The 22,856-nt window shown below is 34.3% G+C and overlaps 1 protein-coding gene and 1 long non-coding RNA gene across 4 annotated transcripts; one reads left to right on the top strand and one right to left on the bottom strand.

The window, feature by feature from the left end:
• Positions 1 to 7,489: 7,489 nt before the first annotated feature.
• On the bottom strand, positions 7,490 to 13,352 carry LOC112758475 (uncharacterized). Of its 2 annotated transcripts, XM_072219934.1 has the most exons (9): positions 12,825 to 13,352; positions 11,453 to 11,513; positions 11,079 to 11,172; positions 9,609 to 9,984; positions 9,253 to 9,491; positions 8,962 to 9,174; positions 8,379 to 8,471; positions 8,151 to 8,252; positions 7,490 to 8,042 (listed from the first exon to the last, which is right to left on the bottom strand). In XM_072219934.1, the coding sequence occupies exons 2-7, from the start codon at positions 11,458 to 11,460 to the stop codon at positions 8,379 to 8,381; spliced, it is 1,023 nt and encodes a 340-aa protein (XP_072076035.1). In that variant the 5' UTR covers positions 11,461 to 11,513; positions 12,825 to 13,352; the 3' UTR covers positions 7,490 to 8,042; positions 8,151 to 8,252. The 2 variants fall into 2 exon arrangements, with proteins under 2 accessions (XP_072076035.1, XP_072076036.1); XM_072219935.1 differs by lacking the exon at positions 11,453 to 11,513.
• Positions 13,353 to 18,582: 5,230 nt separating this feature from the next.
• LOC112758358 (uncharacterized) lies at positions 18,583 to 21,397 on the top strand. 2 transcript variants are annotated; one of them, XR_011873963.1, is made up of 7 exons: positions 18,583 to 19,166; positions 19,253 to 19,410; positions 19,544 to 19,686; positions 19,776 to 19,990; positions 20,365 to 20,489; positions 20,593 to 20,940; positions 21,068 to 21,397. It is a non-coding gene; the product is annotated as an uncharacterized lncRNA (long non-coding RNA). The 2 variants fall into 2 exon arrangements; XR_011873962.1 differs by having other exon boundaries at positions 18,664 to 19,166; positions 20,593 to 20,662.
• The last annotated feature ends 1,459 nt before the right edge of the window (positions 21,398 to 22,856 follow it).

The following is a 22,856-nucleotide window of genomic DNA, read 5'->3' as shown; positions in this document are numbered from 1 at the left end:
ACTTAAAGTGACAAGTATTCTTAACATTCATGTAGAAATCTCGATCAAATCAGTGGTGCAATTTTAGAAAATTGTTTGAGAGGCAAAAAATTTAACACAAAATATTTAATAATAGCAAAATTTGATTTTTAATTTTTAATAAAAATTATTAAAAAAATTATAAACATAATATTTATTAGTCAAATTTATTAAGTTATCTATATATTATAAGGTAAAAATTTAGATAAAATAATATTAATATAATAAATTAATTTTAAAGATAAAAAATATATGAAATATCTCAATATTATTTACGTTATTTTAAAAATAATTTACATTAATAAATTGATAAAATAAGCATTTCAAAAGAATGATATTTTAATTTTTTTTAAATATATTGTGAAATTTAAGAAAAAAAATAAAGATATAAAATTGTATGATTTGAAAATTGTTGTGAATGAGATTTAAAACTACAAATCTAACAAAATAGAGAAAAAAGAAGAATCGATGTATGAACATAAGCAATATATATACATGTTATCCTACTCCATATTTTGTTTAGCTCAACAAAATCAAATAAAATCTTTTAAATATTTAGAGAATAATTCCTATCCTAATAGAATGGTGAGTCATCAAAACAAACTAATTCTAGAAGAATATACAATATATAAGAAGACAAAATAGAGAAATGAAGAAATTATGCATTGTTTGGCTGGGTTTTTTTGTTGTGAGTGGGTTGATCTTGATTTGTTTTGGTTTCAATTTGGGCTAATTGTTGTCTTTGTTCTAATATGTCCCCACTAGTGATGAAAGATATCAAAAATTTTTAACTTGGACAAATTAAATTGAAACAACCATGATACAATAGTTTTGTGAAAATGTCAGCCAATTGATTGAGAGAAGTGACGAATAAAAACTTTATAACACTAGCTTGAGTCTTTTGACACATAACATGACAGTCAACCTCCAAGTGTTTAGTGCGTTCATGAAAAACATGATTAGCATTTATATGAAGAATGCTCTGGTTATCACAATATAGCACCAGTGGACGATCACAAGTGATATTGAGAGCATGCAACATGTTAAAAATCCATTGAAGCTCACAAGTGATGCTTGCTAGAGCACGATATTCAGCCTCGGTAAATGAACTAGCGAAAATTGTTTGCTTCTTAGTTTTCCAACTAACCAAGGATTTCCCCAGAAAGGAGCAATAACCAGTTATGGACCGACGACTATTTAGACAACCGGCCCAATCAGATTCACTAAATTCATAAAGTTAAAGATTAGAATTCCTAGGAACAATAGGCCTCTGCCTATACTACCTTTCAAGTATTTAAGAACCCGGAATGCAACTTTATAATGGTTTTGAGTGGGTGAAGCCATGAATTGACTTAATTGATAAGTAGCATCGGTAATGTCCAGTCTTGTTGTGGTGAGATAGATTAGACGACCAACAAGACAACGATAAACAAAAAGATCCTAAAGTGGAGGGCTCTCATCTTGATATAGACGAGTGGCGCTGTCTAACAAAATCGATGCTGATTTCTCCCCTAAAAGACTAATATCATCCAGAAGATCTAAACAGTACTTGTGTTGTGACAGTGATATACCCTTAGTGGAATGAGCAACTTTAATTTCTAAAATAATATTTAAAGGTATCTAAATCCTTACTTCTAAAATTTGTATCCAACACTCTCTTAATGTTAGCCAAAACTTTAATGAAGAGGCTATAATCAAACACAGTCTGCTCATACCCACGAGAAAGTAAAAGAAGAGATAGCTTTTCATACCGACTGAATTGTCACAAGCCATAGATGGATTTAAGCAACTTGCAACACTGGTTGGGCCGATTAGAATTCAATCCAAGCAAAAGAAACATGTACACCTCCTCGGTTAAATTGCCATGGAGAAAAGCATTATTAACATCAAGCTGCTGGATTGGCCATTGTTTAATAGAAGTCAAGGCTATAACAATATGAATTATTGTTGGTTTAACATAAGGTGAGAATGTTTCAAGAAAGTTTGCCCTTTCAGTCTTAAGAATCCCTTTCCTACAAGTCTAGTCTTGTAGCACTCAATGGATCTGTCAGGATGTCGCGTTATTCTATAGACCCATTTACATCCAATTGGCCTCACATTAAAAGGATACTCAACTAGAGACTACATATGGTTCAATTCCAACACAACAAATTCTGCTCATATAGCATCCCGCCAGTGAGTGTGTTTACTGACTTCTTTGAACGACCTAGGCTCAACATTAGTGTCCAATGATAAAATATTTTATGAGAAGAAGAAAGGGAAGAAATAGAAAAAACTGAGGAGTGTAAGAACCCAAAATTTAATTAACCGTTTAAATAAAATAAAATAATAATTTAATTGTTTGGAATAGGTTAAAAATGATAAGAAATATTAAAATAAAAAATTTAATGAAGAAAGTAGAATTTAGCATAAAAATATGATTTATCATGTAAAAAAGCATATCGACTCTAATTGGACAAGCACTGTGAGTGAGAAAACAAATTAAATTATGAGTGAATAAATTTAGAAAATTGAATTTTATAATTTGAAAAGATAAAAGTAATTTGGAATTAGAAATCGAATGCTAATTTTAAAGGTTTTGGCCCAAAGTTGGGCTAAACGAACCAAAAACATTAACGAGTTAGATTGGACCCAAGTTGAGCCCAAGACCCAACATTATAAGCATTCTTAATGAGCATTCAGCTCATTTCACCAAGAACATAAGAAAAAGGGTTGCTGAATTGAGAGGAGAGGAAGTGAGGTTTACTATTCACTTCAACGCTAAATCGCTCATAACTTAAGTTATGGTGCTCCGAGTTGCGTGCCGTTTGTGGCCATGGGAAATTATCGCCAAGCCCGTCATTTCTATCTAAACAAATTTGGTACAAACTCAAAATCTATGCTTCAGTTCTCTGCCTAACGATTTTGAAATTTTGGGTTTGGTTATTGAGTAAATTTTGTGATTTTGGTTGCTTAAGAGTGATTTAGCATTGGACTATTATTAGATTTTGCTCAAATCACTATTGGGTAAGGTAAGAAACTTCTATACTCTTGTGGTTTGTCATATATGTGAGCCCTAGTGTTAATTTGGGTATATTATATGTATTAGATTGAAATATATGTTGTTTGGAGCTTGAAATTGGTATTTTGGAGTACTTGGTATTGAGTTAAGGTGGTGGTTGTGCTTGAGTTGCTTGTTGGAGGCTTGGAAAGCTTGTAGAAAGACAATTTTCGATATTTTGAGCTTGTGTAGGAATCGGCCAAGGTATGGTTTCGGTTTCCTTTAGTTAAAATGTAATGTTTCGTGAAACTTAGTCTAGTGGCCTTTAAGATAGGATTGAATGATTGGGTGTATAATTAACTATATGTAAATTGTTATGTTTGATGATGAGTGTATGATGATGATGATGATATGGAGTCTTGGATAAGTGTGGTATAAGAATTTTGATGAAGATTGAATGAGTTACATGTGTTAGAGTATGATTATGATGATAATATGATGAGTATCGATGTTGATTATGATTGATGATGAATATTGAGGGTGATGATAATGTGATGATGATTATGAGTCTTGATGTTGAATTATGAGTATAAAAGGTTGAATGGATGGAAATTTTGAATGATAATATTGATGTTGATGTGGTTAATGGAAATTGAGGAGCATTGATGTGATTTAGGTTGAATTTGAAGTTACTGAATGAGTTAAATGAGGTGAGAATTGATATGTTGTTGAATGATTGAAAACATGGTTGAGGAATGATGGTAAGGATTTTGGGTTGTTTTAGTATTGTTGGGTTGTGAGTAAATTGGCTTGAGTTTTGAAAGAATAGAGGATTTGACACAATTTTGATAAAACCTATTTTTAACCAATTCTGGCGGGCCATAACTTGGCACTTGTAGTTGAAATTTAAGTGAACTTTATTTCAAATTAAAGATGATTGAGAGAGCTTTAAAACAGTATAAAAATGAGGGAAATTGGATCTTTGTAGAGAAAGTTATGAGCGTCGGAAGTTAGGTATAAAAAAATAAATTCTGTGATGTTGCAGAAAACTTGAAACTCTGGTTTTGTGTGCCTACGCACACTACCATGCGCACACACGGACCAGAGCGTGTGTTGCGACTCGTACGTACTTGAAAAATTTGCAAGTTGTGCGTACACACAACATCATGCGTATGCACAGGTTGGAAAAGTCGTCTGGTGTGTACACAAGTATGATGCGTACGCACAATCCCTGATTTTCACCTAAAACCTTGTTTTTAACTGTTTTAGCTTCCCGACAAGTTTGTAAACTTACATAACACTTGTTTAAGATCCCTTAGCTACTATTTAGGCTTTGGAATGAGTGAGAGGGATTTAGGTGAGTTAAAAATATTATTTGATTATGAATTTAGAGCCGGTAACATAGGTCTTAAAGGGTTTGTGGATCAAATTAGTGAATGTTGAATTATGAAGTATTTCTTTGAGCAGAAGTTGAGAAATAAATGAGGTTGAGTAATATTTTATTGAAATGGTTAATGAACTTGAAAGAATTTGAGAAATGGGAATGACTATGATGAGATGAGAGCTTGATAGTGAACTGGACACTATATCCCTAGAATGCTGATAACTCGAGAGTTAAGAATGATTTGAGATGAGAAAGAGGATAATGATTGTTGAAAGTTTGAGGTTAATGAAATTGTTGATTATGAACAGTGATCACTGAAAGATGATATTATGATATGCGTTGATTGGTAAGTCGCTATGCGCTTGGCAAGGATGGTGGTTTAATCCCACTTGTCGAGGTAGCGGTGCCAGCGTATGGGCTGTGAGGGTTGAGGTAGTATCCTGCTCGCATAATCTTTCGTGCCATAAGAGTAAGGCGAACACTATATCCCAGGATTGAGAGTGAGTCGGGCACTATATCCCAGAAAGCGGATAAGAGTGAGACGGGTACTATATCCCAGGATGGAGAGAGTGAGTCGGGCACTATATCCCAGGATTGCGCATTAAAGTGAGTCAGACACTATATCCCAGGAGTGCACATAGTGAGCTGGGCGCTATTCCCAGGAACGTGGCAGAAAGGCGACATCTGAAAGGATGTGTCGGGTTGACAACTTTGAATCGACAATTGATATCACAAACCAAATAGGATAGGCATTCATCATATGTATCTTATATGTGCTTGATTGCTTTGATTACTGAGTTATGCCTAATTGCTAATCGAATTACTTGCTATACATGTATATTAATTGTGCTTTACTTGATTGCATTACTTGTGTTTTAACGGTTTGAGAAGGGTAGGCGGTGCCGATGGGATCACATGGTGGTAGGTTGGCGAAGGCTGTGGGATAGCAGTGATTGTTAGAATAGAAATCCATTAAGTTAGACTATCCTGTTTATGGTTTAATTATATATTTCATTAAGCTTGAATATATATGTATCGATGTGAAGTTCTAGGATTGCCTTTGACTTCCCGGAACCTTATATCTTATCTATTGGGCACTATTACCATATTGAGAACCTCCAGTTCTCTTACCATATGTAGTTGTTGATTTTCAGATGCAGGCGCAACCCACCTCGTTGAGTTTGCGGATGGTGACAGAGCGGAGGATGACTCTCTTTTGCATTTTGTTCCTTTTGATATAGTTGTTCTCTCACTTTTGTATATTGAACTTGTTGTCTTAGATATTTAAACTTTGAGAGACAGGATGTATCCGTTTTAATTTAAAAAATTCTGTTATATTCTGTTTTACTAGCTGACCTAAAGTCCGCAAGTTGTGACTAGTCCTCTTTTGTATGTATATATATATGTATCCGTTTTAATTTCAAAAATTATGTTATATTCTGTTTTACTAGCTGGCCTAAAGTCCGCAAGTTGTGACTAGTCCTCTTTTGTATATATATAGCTATTCCAAACATAATGAATATGTTATAATTCAATTTTTACAAATAGAATATTAAAATAAAATTAGAAAAAAATATATATTTCATTTCTTTTATTTATTATCATTTCGAATTTGTAATAATTCTATTACAGTTACAGTAATTATATTAATACATTAATATAGTAATATATAGTATTAATATAGTAATATATATTATATACTAATATAGATAGTATTTAGAATTTAGAATATTCTATCCATTAAGATTTAGTATGTATAAATCTATTTATAAAAGATTGGATTATCAGGATAAATTTAACCATATATTTATATCCTTAAATTAATTGAATTTATATACGATAAAGAATTCTCAATTTATATACAAAATGAATTCTAAAAAGTAATTATCAATTCGATATCTCTATCGAATATATATATATTGGGGCAAAACACTAAAATAAGCTAAGGGGAAGAAATTTTTACGTAAATCTGTCAAACCAAAATCTGGTTCATGAATCAACCAATGCATGTTTATATGTAGTTCGAATCAACTAGATTCGAACTTGATCTACACATAATTCGAATCATCTTGCTTCGAATTATACACAAAACTCACACACACTGACACACACTAATTCGAATAAACCTGATTCGAATTACACACATACAATAATTCGAATCAGGTTGATTCGAATTACACCCTCATTTATTAAAAAATTAATAATTTAAAATTAAAAAATATATATTTTATTTCATATATTAAAAAAAGCTAACAAAATATTTAATTACGAGATTTCTTTAAAATATTAATGAGTTATCAATTCGAATTCCATACAATACTCTTTTGTCCATTTATAGCTCATGAATATTTTTTAATAACTTTTTTTAAATTATATGGTGAGATATTACATGATTCGAATTACGCATGGGGAAGTTCAATCACTCTGATTCGAATTATATGGTGAGCAATTCGAATTCTATACAATACTCTTCTGCCCATTCTTGATAGCTCATAAATATTTTTTAATAAATTTATTTTAACTATACCACAAAAAAATTATTTTATTCACTACAGGACGCACGGAGATTAGCGGCGGTTTAATTGTCGAATTGCGGCGGTTTTAAACCGCCGCTAAACAGATTGTCAGCGAAATAGGAACCGCAAGGCATAAGGGCGCGGCAATTATACTTTGCGGCGGTTTCCAGCAACCGCTGGCATAACCGCAGCAAATCATGAATTTTGCGGCGATTGGTTTTCCGGCGGTTTATGACCGCCGCTATATCATCCGCCAAATTTAAAACGGTCATTTATTCGCGGCGGTTTAAAACCGCCGCTATAAAACCGCCGCTAGTTGCTATATTGCTTTTTAGAGATGTTATTCGCGGCGCTTGAAAACCGCAGCTAGTCTGAATAATTTTATTTAATAATTTACTTTGCTTGATTTTACAAACCTGGATAATTTTTTTTATATATTTGAATTTATCTAAACAATGTTATCATTATTTAATTTTTTTAAACTTTTTATTTATATTTTATTAATTTTTTCTTTCATCCTTTTTATTTAAATATTATTAAACCTTTTTTTATATCTAAAATTCTGCACTATGGAAATATAGCTCATGAATATTTAACTGCGAAGCAAATTAACATATATATTTTAATAATGTCAATAGAGTATTTTAATAGTCACCCAAAAAGGTAAAGTTCTTGGCTAATAATTAATGCTGCATACTTAACATAAACCAAACATATACTGAAAGACAGAGTATCACATAAAGCCTAATCTCTATTTTCTGCCATGTCCGTCCAAACAAATCATCCGTGCAGCGATGTCCGGAGGCAGCTCCCCACAATGCTGTTGGACCAGATAACTCAGCACACTCTCTATTGCCTGCCTCTTCGTTTTCTCAGCTGCTAATTCATCCTCCATTGCTTTTCGCTTCAATTCTGCCATTGTCACCTCCGCCTGTAGTTCACACAGCATCCTTTGGGTCTCTTCTACTTGAGCTCTATCCATAGGCGACTGCGAATTCGGACGGAAGAGTTGACTTGGTGTTGGCCCGTGTCCTATCCCACGCACTCTACCCAGGTGCTCTTTACCGAGAGCTTGGGTAAGGGAATCATTTTGTGACAATAATCTTGTAGATTCATCCAGATGCTCAATCTCATGTATTTTTTCCTGCCAGCATAAATAAAATTACACAATCTCACTAGGCTAATAGCATTCTCAAGACATTCTAATAACTAAATCCAATAGGATACAGCATAAATGATTAACTGTACTTACACCAATCTTCCGAGCTTCTTCATGTATATAACTTCCATCAGATCTTTTGTGCTTTAGGATAAATATTTCTCCTCTACCAACTTTCCTCCCTTGCTTTTCTGACTGTGACAATACAAACTATGCCATGAATATTACTTCTTTAGAGTTTTCCAATAATTCTATGTTGTTTTACTATATAAATAAATCAACACTAAATGCCAGTTATACTTGACTACAAATTTATATTACCTATTCTTCTCTTGCCCTAGCCAAGCTTTTAGAACCGCCAGTGTGCGTGTAAAGTTGCTTCTTTCGATTCAGCCTGTTTTGCTTGCACTTCGCCTATTAAAAATCAACAATATGCTGCTGTTCACTAAAGTAATAAATATAACTATGTAGCATATATGTATCCTACGTTGCAATAGACTCAAAATCAGGAGGCAATAAGGTTGGACTAATGAAATGTGGTGTACATCAATCTCATCATCATGGAAGTTTATATTATGATTTTAGCCAAACATTCTTACTGGACCGTGACATGTGCTGAGTATATATGTTTATATTAAATTTAATTACACATGTATATTAAATAACAGGGTTCAAATTCAAATCAATTGTAATAAAAATTATTTTTATATATCAGATCATATCAAAAAATGATCAAAATTGCATGTTCAGACTTGAAAGGATTTCATTATTTAAATAATTACATATATTAGATCAGATTTTGGATCAATAGTTATTAGAATTGAACCGCTTAAATCACTCAATCAGATTGAATATGTGTGTTACAGATTGAATTGGCCTGATCATAACTAGATTAATGGGGTACCTTTGTTCCAGGATCATTACGATAGTCAATGAACCACCTCCAGTGCTCTCTAGGAATTCCCTCCGGGCGCTTCTCAAGATTCTGCTCAAGTGTCCATAATGGTTTGTAATGCGAGTTATACAGCCTCCCCCTTGTGTCCTTCCATGACTTTCCCATTTGCTGTAAAAGTGTTTTCTTGATTATTCCACTGCTATCCTGAAAGTGGAACATCTCCTGCGACGACAATGTTCAGCTATAAGTAGTTGCAAGTTCTAAGGTTAGATATTATTAAACAACGCCGAAAGTCATTACCTTTATGCAATCATCATAAACTCTATCTTTGCCCCGGACCTTTGCCCAACTCTTTTCACAGATAGGAAATTTGCTGTAATCAGAACCCAGTGCTCCTAGAATGCCACTCAACAGGCCAGCTCCATCTCCGACTGCTTGCAGTTCTTCATTGAACCTCAGTATGATCTTGCTACCATTAAGAGACCGCTCCATAGCCTCTCTCACACTCATTTTAGCTGGCTTGACAATTCCTTCAGAATCTATAAAAAAAATTAAAAAAATGGTATTTACGTGTTCAACGTGCCCAACATGTAAGCCATACATACACATATCATTAGCTAAGCAATTAAAAAGTTTAATGGTTCAACACCGATTACCAATGAGATCAACATTCCAAAACTCAGTGGTCTTTCGTCCTTTGCGCTTTTCAGCATCAGAATTCTCTAGAATCCTTTCAATTTGTTCCTCAGACGAATCTACCTCTTGCGCCTCCCGGTCAATGTCTTCATTGCACGGTTCCGTCACTTGTGAACCGCTAGCGGCATGTGTTCCAGGTCTTGGTTCGCTCCTGGGTGGACGAAAGGGTTGCAGAATAGCCCCACTGGAGACACCGCCATTACTGGGGGGTGGAGGGATGAGCCAGTCATCGTCATCAGATGGTGGAGACACAGGAGGTGCAGCTGTAGGCTGCTGACGCGGTGGCGACACTCTTGCGTTTTTCTTGAAACGAGCTTTCTTGGGCATCTTAAAATCCTAATGTAAACACATGTAGCATACCAACATAAATTTTTATCTCATTTTAAAATTATCTACCTCAACAGGCTGGTAAAGGAACCATCGCGTCTTAGGCTAATAGCATTACGCCCAATAGATATACCCGTATATATACGTACATATATTAATTACATTAATATAATCTCTTTTTCCAAATGATCCAGCCATTGCATAAATAAATTACTAGTTTTCTTAATTCTATTGGGACAATGAAACCCAGTACACATAGCATAAATAAATTACTAGTTTTCTTAATTCTCGAATTGTATAAGCCAGGTCCAGTACATTAGATTATTAATTACAATTATTAATATTCCTATTTATTACAGGTGTACTCATTACAAATATTTTTAACTAAGAAGAGCTTCCTTTATAAAAAAAAAAAAAGAGAAGGAGGGGGGAACAGAAGTTAGAGTGTAAAAATACAAAAAACAAAAAATATAAATAACAGAAAAAATTGAACAAAAAAATACTGCACTATCGTCTTCCTGAAACGTCATTAGCTAGTCTAAACAATTTAAACTAGTTAGTATTAACTTCCAGCCATTGTTTCCCATCTTCCATATTGCCTTTTCATATTGCGGTATCCTTATTTATTAGATGTTCAGGAATACACCCTTGCTAATTAAACTTCTCTATTACGAAATATAAGTTAATATATAGTAAGTTAACTTCACGGCATAGTTGGAAAATCATATATCTATCCTCAACACAACTCACACTGCTTGATTATAAATAACTAAAACTAAATATAAACCACTAAGCTAGCTGAATGTTACACAGTGTAACTTATTAACAGCATAAGAAGTTTCGTTGGATAAGAATAATCACCAGCCAAGATAAACATAAATACATGTACAATCAAAGAATATTGCCAAGAATCAGACTTTAGGAGAGTTGATGATTGACATGACGCAATCACACATTGCTAGGATTTCTATTCATTCCCAATAAGCAAACCAAGCTATAGTACAACATAGAAAGTGGAAATCCTAGAGCCAATTTATTATCAGATGAATCAGGAAGTATGAGACAGGGGAAGAAAATGATGTAATTTTCTAGTAATAATGTACCTGCGTCCTCTTTCGTGCACTCACGCAGGAGGGATTCCAAGTGTTCTCTTCGGTCCTCAACAGAAGCTTTGAATCGTTCTTCAACAGTCTTGACCTTTTTATACCAAATGCAGAATTAGATACCTTGTTAAACATGACAAGTTGGCATAATATATTACTTGAGTTCTTTGCAAAGATAACAGTCCTACACATATCAAACTTTAGAACTGAAACTTTATCTTCACTTCATTTGGTGAGCTTCTCCATTTACCAATCTCAGTTTATATTGTGATTAACTTTTGTTATGTTAACACTAAACAGAATTCTTGCTTCCTGAATCTTGATTTGCGATAACGTATTAACCAGCCAGTGTTTCTTATTGGTCTAATCTTTACCATTCCATTAAATATGCAGCTGCTGCTCATCCAGCCATGCCAGTCTCGACGTTCATGCAATCTGACACGGCCAGTGTTAACCACCACCACCATGAGACAAACTCTTATATGACCAAGTCAATCATTAGAATGAATAAAAAAATAAATACACATTAATGGCATTCGACCAACATCTTAATTAAATTGACAGCAACTTATACATCTGATCTTCACTATCACCCCATGATTTAATTCTCTATTAAATAATTACTCATTCTTTGATCACACCATAATGTTGAAGGTTTAGGTGACACGTATTATAATAAATCATGTGAGGTTTTCTAATTAAAAGAAATAAGGAAGGGAAATTCTATAGAAACAGAACAATATATTGAAGTGGCGGAAAGAGAGTAAAATCACCTTAGAAATTATACAAAATCATAATATTGTACTGCATGTATGATTCACTTTTAGATTGCAAATTAAATGGGGGTTGGTTCTATGTTTGTTAATGCACGAGTTTGGAATTGGAAGACATATAAAAATGGTTGGAATAGAAGTTCACTTTCTTGAGTTTGTAGTTTCAAATATGCAAGAGAACAAGACACTGCATAAGATAATAGACAATGTGATTCTAAGAGTAGTTGCAACCGTGACAATGTTATTAGTGATTCTCTGAATGAACACGCAATACATACATCAAGTAGGCTGATTTGATGTCACAACCAATTATAGGAAAGAACCTTCTCAACTTATTAATTACTCTTGCTTTTCTTCACTTAAAATTTTCTGTTTTAATGCTTGATACTCTATGAAGTTTTGAACTAGATTTATAAATGGCCATTTTGTCAAATTGTTAATTTCAATGGCTAAACACTTTTACTGAGCAAAATACATTATACATTAACCAGGACATAATTATGAATTAACAAGATTATCTATAATTATATGAACTTTACTGCGCTTGTACAAAAATAAAAAACAAAAAAGCAATAATAACAAGATTATTTTATGCTATAACCTCTCATCTACTGCATCAATTCTGCTGAACCCATTAGTCTTCTTAACCTTATGCAGTTTCATTATTTGAAATTCTATGGCACCAATGAACAGGTTTTTTATTGAATGCTAATTTGTGTAAAGTTCTTAATTAGTCCCACTAAATGAGCTTCGAATCGATAGAGTATATACTCAAATTCAAACCAGTCTGTTATTTCATTGATATTTGATAAATATTTTGGACTATAATTGTAGATATAATTGATAGAAATTATCTGCTTCTAGTTTTAGGGCTCATACAACCTCATTAACATTAACAATTCATATGCGAGACAGAGCTAACAAGCAAAGAACAAACTAGAACCTTACAAGAAAAGAGGGGTTTTCTACATACCAGAATTGTAAACCACGATGTTGGTTGACGATGGATCCACCGGCAACGAGAAGCAAGATTCAGCCTGTAGTTGTGTTCTTTGTTTGAACGGCAGCAAGGATGGGCGCGGGGAGATGTGTTTCGTGCCTCTGCCCCTTATGTGTTCGCCCGATGAAGAGCTGAGCTGCGGATCTGATTCCGGACAGGGTCGACGGCAGGAGGTAGAGGGCTGGATGGACATGCACGAGACTCCACGGTCATAGATTGGGCCACGGTAGATTAGGGAAGAGTTTCGCGCGCTCTGCTTTCTCCTTTGGCGGGTTTCTAAGATACTTGATTTTGGGTATTATGAGGCGCGGTTGGGTTAGAAAATCGGTAGAGAGTTTGGGGTTAGCGGCGGGCTTGGTGGGTTCGACGCAAAAGCAGAAGGAATTGGCGTCGGAAGGCTAATTTGGAGATGAATCGCAGCAATCCACCCTTAGTTGCTGCGTCTTGTGAAACCGCAGGAAATTCGGCGCAGGGAACCACCGCGTGTGTTGTAGTGATTCTATGCAAAATAATTTAAAAAATTGATTAAAAAATGTTAGGAGTACTATAAAAATTTGTAATGTTCTAATGACTTAGGTAAATACATGCATGTACACAAATTTTAAATAAAATAGTCTATACAAAACAATTAAAAATATATTTTATTCTATCCAAAACAATTAAAAATATATTTTATTCTATACAAAATAATTTAAAAAATGGCTTAAAAAATGTTATGAGTACTATAAAAGTTTGTAATATTATAGTGATTTAGGTAAATACATGATAAAAATATATTTTCTTTAATTTCTAAATTATTATCAACTATGTAGAGTATTTCTTTAATGTCCTAAGTCATTACAAATTTTTATAGTATTCCTAACATCTTTTAAGCCATTTTTTAAATTATTTTGCATAGAATAAAATATTTTTTGTGGTATGATTAAAATAAATTTATTAAAAAATATTCATGAGCTATCAAGAATGAGGCAGGAGAGTATTATATAGAATTCGAATTGCTCACCATATAATTCGAATCAGAGTGATTGAACTTCCCATGCGTAATTCGAATCATGTAATATCTCACCATATAATTTAAAAAAATTTATTAAAAAATATTCATGAGCTATTAAAAATGGACAAAAGAGTATTGTATGGAATTCGAATTGATAGCTCATTAATATTTTAAAGAAGTCTCGTAATTAAATATTTTGTTAGCTTTTTTTAATGCATAAAATAAATATATTTTTTAGTTTTAAATTATTATTTTTTTAATAATTTTTTTAATAAATTATTAATTTTTTTAATAAATCAGGGTGTAATTCGAATCAACCTGATTTGAATTATTGTATGTGTGTAATTCGAATCAGGTTGATTCGAATTAGTGTGTGTGAGTTTTGTGTATAATTCGAAGCAACATAATTCGAATTATGTGTAGATCAAGTTCGAATTTAGTTGATTCGAACTACATATAAACATGCATTGGTTGATTCATGAAATAATTTTTGGTTTGGCGGATTTGTGTAATTTTTTGCTCCCCTTGGCTTAATATAGTGATTTGCCCTTTATTATTTACTTTCTATATTCTGTTTATCTCTTGTGCCTATGCGTTTAGTTATTGTGTGTGAACGATTTGCGCTCTTGTATCTCTATTTTCTGCGTCTTTGAGCTTTTATTCCTTCATCGGGCTTCTAGTGTATTATATTCCTTAATTATATATATTATTGTTTGAGCTTTAGAACTGTCGTGGCACTTTGTCTCCTTTTGCTTTACGGCTAGAGGTTAGACTTAGGGTGATAGGGTGTTACATTTAGCGGTATCAGAGCGGTTCATCCTCATGAGCCTAAGGGATGGACTGCTTATGCTTCAATGCATACTCTGAGTCTGTGCCTGTGCTATTTAGGATATCTAAGTGATATGTTTAGCATGAAGTTCATGAGCACACTTTTGGGAAATTGAAGCACTTAACTTGAGATATTGAGACTGATCACCTTAATATCACTTGTTTGATATGGACAGGATCCGAATGACGTCTCATGGACATGAGCGAGGTACTCGGGGAGGAATTCTGAAGTATGAACTGGTGCAAGGACGTCGAGATGAAAATCTTGGCATTGGTACAAGCGACATGGTTCGAGACTATAGATCCATGGCTCTTGTTAACTTCCTTTAGATTGGTCCGGCCCAGTTTAAGGGAATTGTTAATGCTTTGGAGGCTGATGGGTGATTTTGCGATATGGAGAAGTTTTTACAAACCCAACATGTTCCCGAAGTACAGTCTGTCGAGATAGTAACCTATATGTTGAAGGGAGATGCTCAGCATTGGTGGAAAGAGGTGTGTTCTACTTTGCAAGTGGAAGTAACTGATATTTTATGGAGTAAGTTCAAGACGGAGTTTTACGAAAAATATTTCTTGCAAGTGATTCGTACCGCGAAGGAGTTAGAGCTAATGCAGCTGAAGTAAGAGGGCATGTCTGTTGCTGAGTATACCCAAAAATTTAATAATGTGTGCCGCTTCTCAAAGACTTGTCAAGGAGATCCAGCTGATTATGAAGAATGGCCCTGTACCCGATACAAAAGGAGACTCAAGAAAGAGATATTCAATTATGTGAACCCACAGAGGATAGAAATTTGCCTGAGTTAATTAGCAAGAGTCAGCTCACAAAAGATTGTTCCATGGAGTGGGCTTTGACGTTAGAAAACCAAGACGAGACTGCTCTAGATAAATTGTGCAAGCTTGGGTTAGGTCTATGTCACCGATGTGGTGTACCAGGGCAAATGTCTAGGGACTATCCGCGTGGGAGGACTCCGGATGCAGATCGATTTCAACAGCAATGTTAAGGTAATTACGAAGATGATAACTAAACTCTAATTGCCATATGGAATACGGAATCACTATGTTTATTCGTGGCTTATGATAGAGATGAGAATTTAGGACCGAGAGTGCCAAACTTAGAACCGAACTAAATTGTGCCGCGTAGAGTACTACCGTTACAGCTAGCAGAGTATATGGCGACTTGGGATAACACTGGGTAGATGGTGAATTATTAAGCGTTGAGGCAGTTAGAAATGGAGACAAACAAGTGAGCATGACCTAGGCTTGAATTTGGTTGGGTTTGGCATTGATTTACATTTTATTTTAGTTATGATAATCGAAATTCATTAGTTGTTTATTATGTCAAGTTATGGTTTTGTACTTATTAAGGATGAAAAACCCGAATAGGTACCCTAATTTGTGTTGAGGTCTTAGGAAATATGTTTATGGAAATTGAAAATTTTAATGAGATTTTGATTTAGGTATAGAGAATACTCTAAGGCCCTAAATTGTGAATCGGAGTCTTAGAATGAACTTAAGAATTATTAAGATAATTGGGTATTTAGTGATTGAAAATCAGAGTGATGCAACGGAAGCTTGCTGAAGCGCTGACATAGGATAATGGTAATGAGGGATAGTAGGAGTTGATTAGAAATATCTTAGTCTTGAATACTCGAAAAGTTTAGTTGGTTAATGTAAATGATGATTTCTAGGTAATTAAGTTTGATTGTACTTGCGAGATTAGATTGATCCCGAAATGGTTGTGGAATTGAGTTTAGGTGTGTAATTGGATTTGGGTGATAAGTGAGTACAAAAATATTGTGTTTGAAGGATAAACATTATGATATTTGATCATGTCGATTTTTGGGTTTTAGGTTGGAAATGGTAACAATTGGTTTTGAATGGGGAACTTGAAAAGTTGAGTTGAAAAGTTAAGTTTGTATTGCAATTAAATTGAGAGAACCCGCTAAGGGTGGTGAACTTCGGTTTAGAGGAGGTTATATCGACAATTGGTAAGGATTTGAAGAGTTTTAGAAATTTTAAGTTAGGATTTTGTTTGAAAATTACGTAAGGTTTTAAAAGAGGCGAGAAGGATTTGATATCGGAATAGTTATTGAAAAAGACTTAGAGGAAACTAAGAGTGAGATAAATGAGTACAGCATACGCTTGAATTCGGTTAAAATATGGCGTCGTAAATAAGAATCAAAGATGTAAATAGGAATTTGACCTGAAGTTGAGGAAACCTTTAATGATGATTATGGATAAGCCCAAATTTTAAGAGTATGATTCTCTAACCGTTAGTGGATGGATTATGAGGATATGATACACTGGGAAGGAAAGAACCACTCTCCAAATTTTGTAGGCAAAATTTTTAATTAGGTGGGTAGGATGTAAGAATCCAAAATTTAATTAACTGTTTAAATAAAATAAAATAATAATTTAATTGTTTGGAATGGATTGAAAATAATAAGAATTTCATAAACATAAATAATGTTTTATTAAACATTATTTATATACATCATACTTGAAATTAAAATACATAGGGAATAAAATTTAACGAAAAATTTTTTACATTATTTATTTACATAAATACTTAACGAACCTAAATATTAAACTTTTCCATCATTGATCAAATGACCAATATTTTCTTCAGGATCCTAAAAAAAATCAGATATTTCATAATAAGTGGTATAATTTTCAACAACATCATTTCAAATAAAATTTGTCTCCTTTCCTATGTCATCATTTTTTAAAGATGCTTGATAAAGATCAACTAAGTGCCCTGGGGTACGATAGATAGGTGACTAATGGTCCTTTCCACCACAAAATATTTATCCTTTTTTTATTTATTTTGTCAATTATTTCTTTCTTTATCCCACTTCTGGTGAGATCCTTTCTTGTGAACATATTTTTTTTCTTCCATAATTTTTTTGTTACCAAAATCTTGCCATTTACTTCTTTTGGGGTTATGATTTGTTGCATTTGCTTCAGGAAATGGGGCGGCGCCAGCTGGGTGCGCTTCATAATTTCTTAAAAGCAAGTCATTGCTAAGTTTAGCAACAAGAAGGTAAGAAATTAACCCAGAATATTTTTAAAATTTTTTTCTCGATACTACTGCTGCAAGAGCACATTTGAGGCATGGAAGGTCGATAAAATTTTCTCTAACATATCATTATCAGTTATCTTTTTCCCAAATAATTTCATTTGTGAGGTAATTTGAAACATTACTGAATTATATTCATTTATAGATTTAAAATCTTGTAGACGCAAGTGTGTCCACTCATATCGGGCTTGAGAAAGTATCAATGTCCTTTTTTTATAATTATACATTTCTTTAAGATTCTTCCACAGATTTGCAGGATCTTTTAGTATGAGATATTTATTTTTCAATCATTCGTCAAGATAATGGTGAGAAAAGATCATGACTTTGGCTTTATCCTTTTGTGATGCATTATTTTTAGCCTTAATGGTATCTCCAATATCCATTGAATCAAGATGGATTTCAACATCTAGTATTCATGATAAGTAGTTATTTTTAGATATATCAAGAGCATTAAATTCAAGATAAGAGAGTTTTGACATAATAAAAATTTGTTACCTGAGTCTTCTTAAATTTTGATCAGGATCTCATACTGATAACGTGTTGTAAAATAAATAAAAAAATAAAAAAAGAAAATAAATATAAAATAAAAAAGTGTAAATAGATAATTCTAATATTAATATTCACCACAATTAATCTGAACAATATTGGAAAATTGAGCTGTTTATATTAAATGAGCATCCACCTCATACTTATCACAACAAAAACCATGTAATTTAAAATTTTTAGGTAATGTTTTAGTGTTTAAATAATTTTATTGTAATAAGTAATAACCCATCTTTCATAATTATAATTTAAATTTTTTAAGATAAATTTGTGGCGCTTAAAATTTTAGTGGTCTTTCATAATAACCCATCTTTCATTTACCGTTTACAGTGAATAAGAATTTCTAGTGTTTATTGTATTCGAATATTCAGGGCAGCAGGTCCTTTACGTTGGAAAATTATGGGGGGGGGGGAATTGGAAAGAAGAGGAAGAGAGAGAAGCAACGACCAACCGTTCACCCAAACAACAGGTACGCTGAGACCCCACTGGACTTCGTTCACTTGGCTTCTTTCTACCCTTCCTTCTGTCCCTACGTCAAGTATTCCACACACAGCAGCGTCGCCCGCTCTTTCCTCGACTGGACCGACTTTAACGCCACCCGCGTCCTCCTCCTTCATGACCACTCCCTCCACTGGTGGATCCCTGATGGCCACCTCTGCCCTACTGTCCCCAATAGGTCCAACTACATCCACTGGCTCAATGACCTTCTCTCTTATCACATCATTCCAACCAACTCCATTTGTTCTCAACAAGGTAAAGTCAGGGGTTTTGATATTGGCACTGGCGCCAATTGCATTTACCCGCTTCTTGGCGCTTCCTTTTTTGGTTGGAGCTTTGTTGGATCAGGCAGCTTTGTCTTTTTCTCGGTTTTCGGGTATATTTGGTTTTACCTGGTTATGCACATTATGTGTTTGATGAAATGAAAATGCATTTTTGTAACGCAAGTTTGTTTATATGAAGATGTGACTGATGTTGCTATTAAGTGGGCCACCAGGAATGTTAACAGTAATCCACATATTGCTGAGTTGATTGAGATTAAAAAGGTTGAAGACAAGGAAAAGGCTTTGTGTGTTGAAGGGTTCCATGAGGGTGGAGCCAGGATAAATATTTGCAAAGAGGTAGGCTGTCTTTGCCTTCATTACCTCTTGAATGGAATGTCTATCAGAATAAGAACTATGATGGACCGTCCATTCTTCTTGGAGAGTAGTAAGGGATGATGAAAAATTTGATTTCTGCATGTGCAATCCGCAGTTCTTTGAAAGCTTGGAGGAAGTAGGACTTAATCCAAAAACTTCTTGAGGTGGCACTTCCAAGGAAATGGTTTGTCCTGGTGGTGAGAAGGCATTCGTTGCTTGTATTATTGAAGATAGTGCTGTGCTAAAGCATCAGTTTCGGTATTACTTTTTGACATAAGAAATATCATTCCGTCAATGTTGATTTACTTGTAATAGAATCATACTCATTTATTTTGATGTGGTTGTAGGTGGTTCACTTCAATGGACTTCAATGGTAGGCAGAAAATCAAGTCTCAAGTCCCTTGTTTCAAAACTTTGGGAGGTTGGGGTCACCATAGAGAAGACGACTGAATTTGTCCAGGGTAGAACATCCAGATGGGGGCTTGCTTGGTCTTTCTTGCCACCCATATAGAAGCCATCGATTTCTTTGCCTTAGAAGAATAACATGTCCTTCGTGTTTGAGGTATGGTATATTCTTTTTCAGTTTGGCAACTGTATAATTCTTATAGTTACAAAAATAAATAAATTTTCTACTTATATTTTGTCGTTAAATGCTTATCAGTTGAGCCTATACCATATATTGTTGCATGTCTTACATATTTTGCATTGCCCCTAATTTTAGATTATATAAAGCAAATTTTCAGGGTCTTCTGCGCCAACATGGTGCCATTAATGTATTGGAAGCTGTAAAATCTTACTTCTCTATGCATGGCCTGTCATGTACACTGAATACATCTGCTTTCACAGTGGATATAAGACTACTTCCTCTAAGTCTCAGATTTTGATTTGGTTTTCTTGTCATGGCTGTGCCTCTTAAGCATGATTACATTTTAACAGGTTGTAGCATCCAAAGATGAATATGAGTCAATGTTGAATGATTCACCTGTTATCAATAAATCCATCTATTTTCAACCTACAGGAGAGACATCTAATGGATCAAGACTAAATTTATCTTCCGATAGGTCGAGTGTTTGTATTTCGATATGATTGCTTGATCACTGGCTTTAAAAATGATTTGATTGGAAGAAGTGACATTAACCTTACATTATTTGATCTGTCTAATAGGTTTTTCAGCAAATCCCTGGGACATTGTTAGTGAAGGGTTCATTGCAGGATAGGAGTGGCCCATTATCAGGTTTTTTCACTTATCTTAGTTTCCAATTCGTATTGTTCTAAATAAGTTTCTTGTTGTTTTAGTGGCATTAGTCTCTAGCCGACTCTATAGATGACTTTGGAGTTATGCATTATTTCCCTCTGTTGCTGAAAAGCCATTGGCCAATTAAAATGATAAATTTTATGAACGTGTGCTTCCTCTGAATTATAAACACGTTCAATGTGATTATTTTTCTATGACTTCAATGGAGTTATCATCTTTCTTCTTGTGCGAGTCCGCTCCTCACATGATTTGCAGTGGTACAGACTTTTACATTGAATCCTGCAGTTTTAACTGTTAATTATTACAATTGGTAAACTCAAGTTGCAATGCATCCTATGGGTTGAGTGAATAAAATGATTTAGCCGTGTGGTGTTTTCTTTGCAGGGATGTTTGCAGCTATATTCCAAAAACTGGAGGAAGCTTTGCGCCATGAATTTTGTACGAAATCAGGATAGGAGTTTTATTGCTTGCCTGGCTTATCATATGGGATAGATTTATTGGATATGATGATAAGTTGTGGGATGATGAAAAAAGTTCATGAATGCTAATTTCTATAGTTCAAGGAAACAAGTGACAAGTGATTGTGCTATTTGGGTCTAAAAAGGAAATAGAGAGACAATCATTAGGGATTTTGTTTAATCATCTCTGTATTGATGGTTCTGCTTGAACTTGAGAAGGGGGTTGAATCAAGTTAGTTTAAAACTTAACGTTTCAGTCTCTGTTTTCGTGAAAGCTTAAGTTGCAGGAGATTTTTTCATTTTGTCTCATATGCAGAACAGAAAAAGGGAAGGGAAGAAGAGAAAGAGGCCAGCATGTATCCTAGTTCGGATTCTTAGTGCAATGAATCCTACGTCCAGTCTCCACCACAAACCATGATGGAATATTCACTATAATCCACTGATTACAAACACCAATATTATTGAATTACAACCTAATTCAACTAGTATCTATCTCTAAGATTTCTTCACCAAAGCTTAGCTCTCAAAGTGCTGTCCCAACTTGGAAGGGGAATCCTAACAGATTCAAACTCACCAAGTGCTAACCCAACTTGGCAAGGGGAACTAATCCTAGTTTAATCTTCCAATTACATAAGAATACATTGGCTCTTTTGCATCACTCTTGCCTTTTCTCTCTTGGCTTTTACAACTCACATGATTAACCTTTTTCTCAAAACAGAAAATGGCACAAGACAGCCATAACAATGAAAATCAGAAATTAAGCTTGAGTAGAAGAAAAAGATTCCAGCTCAATGTTTGAGATGATGCTCTGAGTATTAGCTATTTTTTCTTCCCTTTAAAATATTGAAAATGAAGCTTCTTATATGTCTTCAGCTTGCCTTCATTTTTACCTATTCCATTTGCTTGTCCTTGCTGCCCGTTGGAGCTGTCACTCCTGGCATGCAGTCCTTCTTCATCATGCTCCACTAACTTTGCTTGGTTGAGGAGCTCGTTCTCTACTTCTGTTGTCCTTAGATTTGTCTTCTTCCTTGACATGAATTCCTTTTTCATTTTGCTCCAATTCTCCTACTGTCCGAGAAGCTCACCGCTACCTCTGCTTCTGAATTCTTGTGATTTTTTGTGTTTTGCTCAACCATGATCCAAATAGTGCTCTGCTGATGTCCTTGGGTTAGTGGGTTGTCCTTGTATCCTTCTTGCTTTATTTGAGCAACACTTGTCCTTGCTTTGTCCAGCTGTCCTCACATTTCTTTTAGCAAATACATTACCTCCTATACGCAGAACGGTGCTATGAAGAGGAGCTTTGGGCTCGTTTATTTTCTTGAAATACCAAAGGAGTAGACCAGCTTCATTGTTTGGTGGTGAGATGAATTATAGGCCTGCCACAATAAAACACACATTAAACAATATTGGGCTATTAACCCAACTAATGTTTGTCATCATATATTAGCCCAAAGTCAAACTAAGCTCAACAGTATTTATTTTGTGCACCAAACCCAACAAGAACTATCCACTTGGTTTGAGAATTGTACTTACAAGGATCTGAATTTTAAAACAAGCATACCATTTATTCTGTTATCTTTTTCTCATTCTTTGGTGGTCTTTACTCTTAAGGCAGTGTGGTCTGCGGTATTTCACTGCTTCATTTGAGGAAGTATTACTAACTAGGAGTTATGATAAATTATACATGTATTATAGTTGTTGCAGTTTACTCAACT

This window comes from Arachis hypogaea, chromosome 16, assembly GCF_003086295.3.
Source record: "Arachis hypogaea cultivar Tifrunner chromosome 16, arahy.Tifrunner.gnm2.J5K5, whole genome shotgun sequence".
Classification (NCBI taxonomy): Eukaryota; Viridiplantae; Streptophyta; class Magnoliopsida; order Fabales; family Fabaceae; genus Arachis; species Arachis hypogaea.
This window is presented reverse-complemented; position numbering and strand designations above follow the sequence as displayed.

What these genes read in the sequence shown, in the direction of transcription:
- LOC112758475 (XM_072219934.1), bottom strand. An exon ending in TTGGAATGTTGATCTCATTG is followed by an intron (nt 9,492 to 9,608) that starts GTAATCGGTGTT and finishes TTTTTTTTATAG; the next exon opens with ATTCTGAAGGAATTGTCAAG. An exon ending in TTTATGATGATTGCATAAAG is followed by an intron (nt 9,175 to 9,252) that starts GTAATGACTTTC and finishes TTGTCGTCGCAG; the next exon opens with GAGATGTTCCACTTTCAGGA.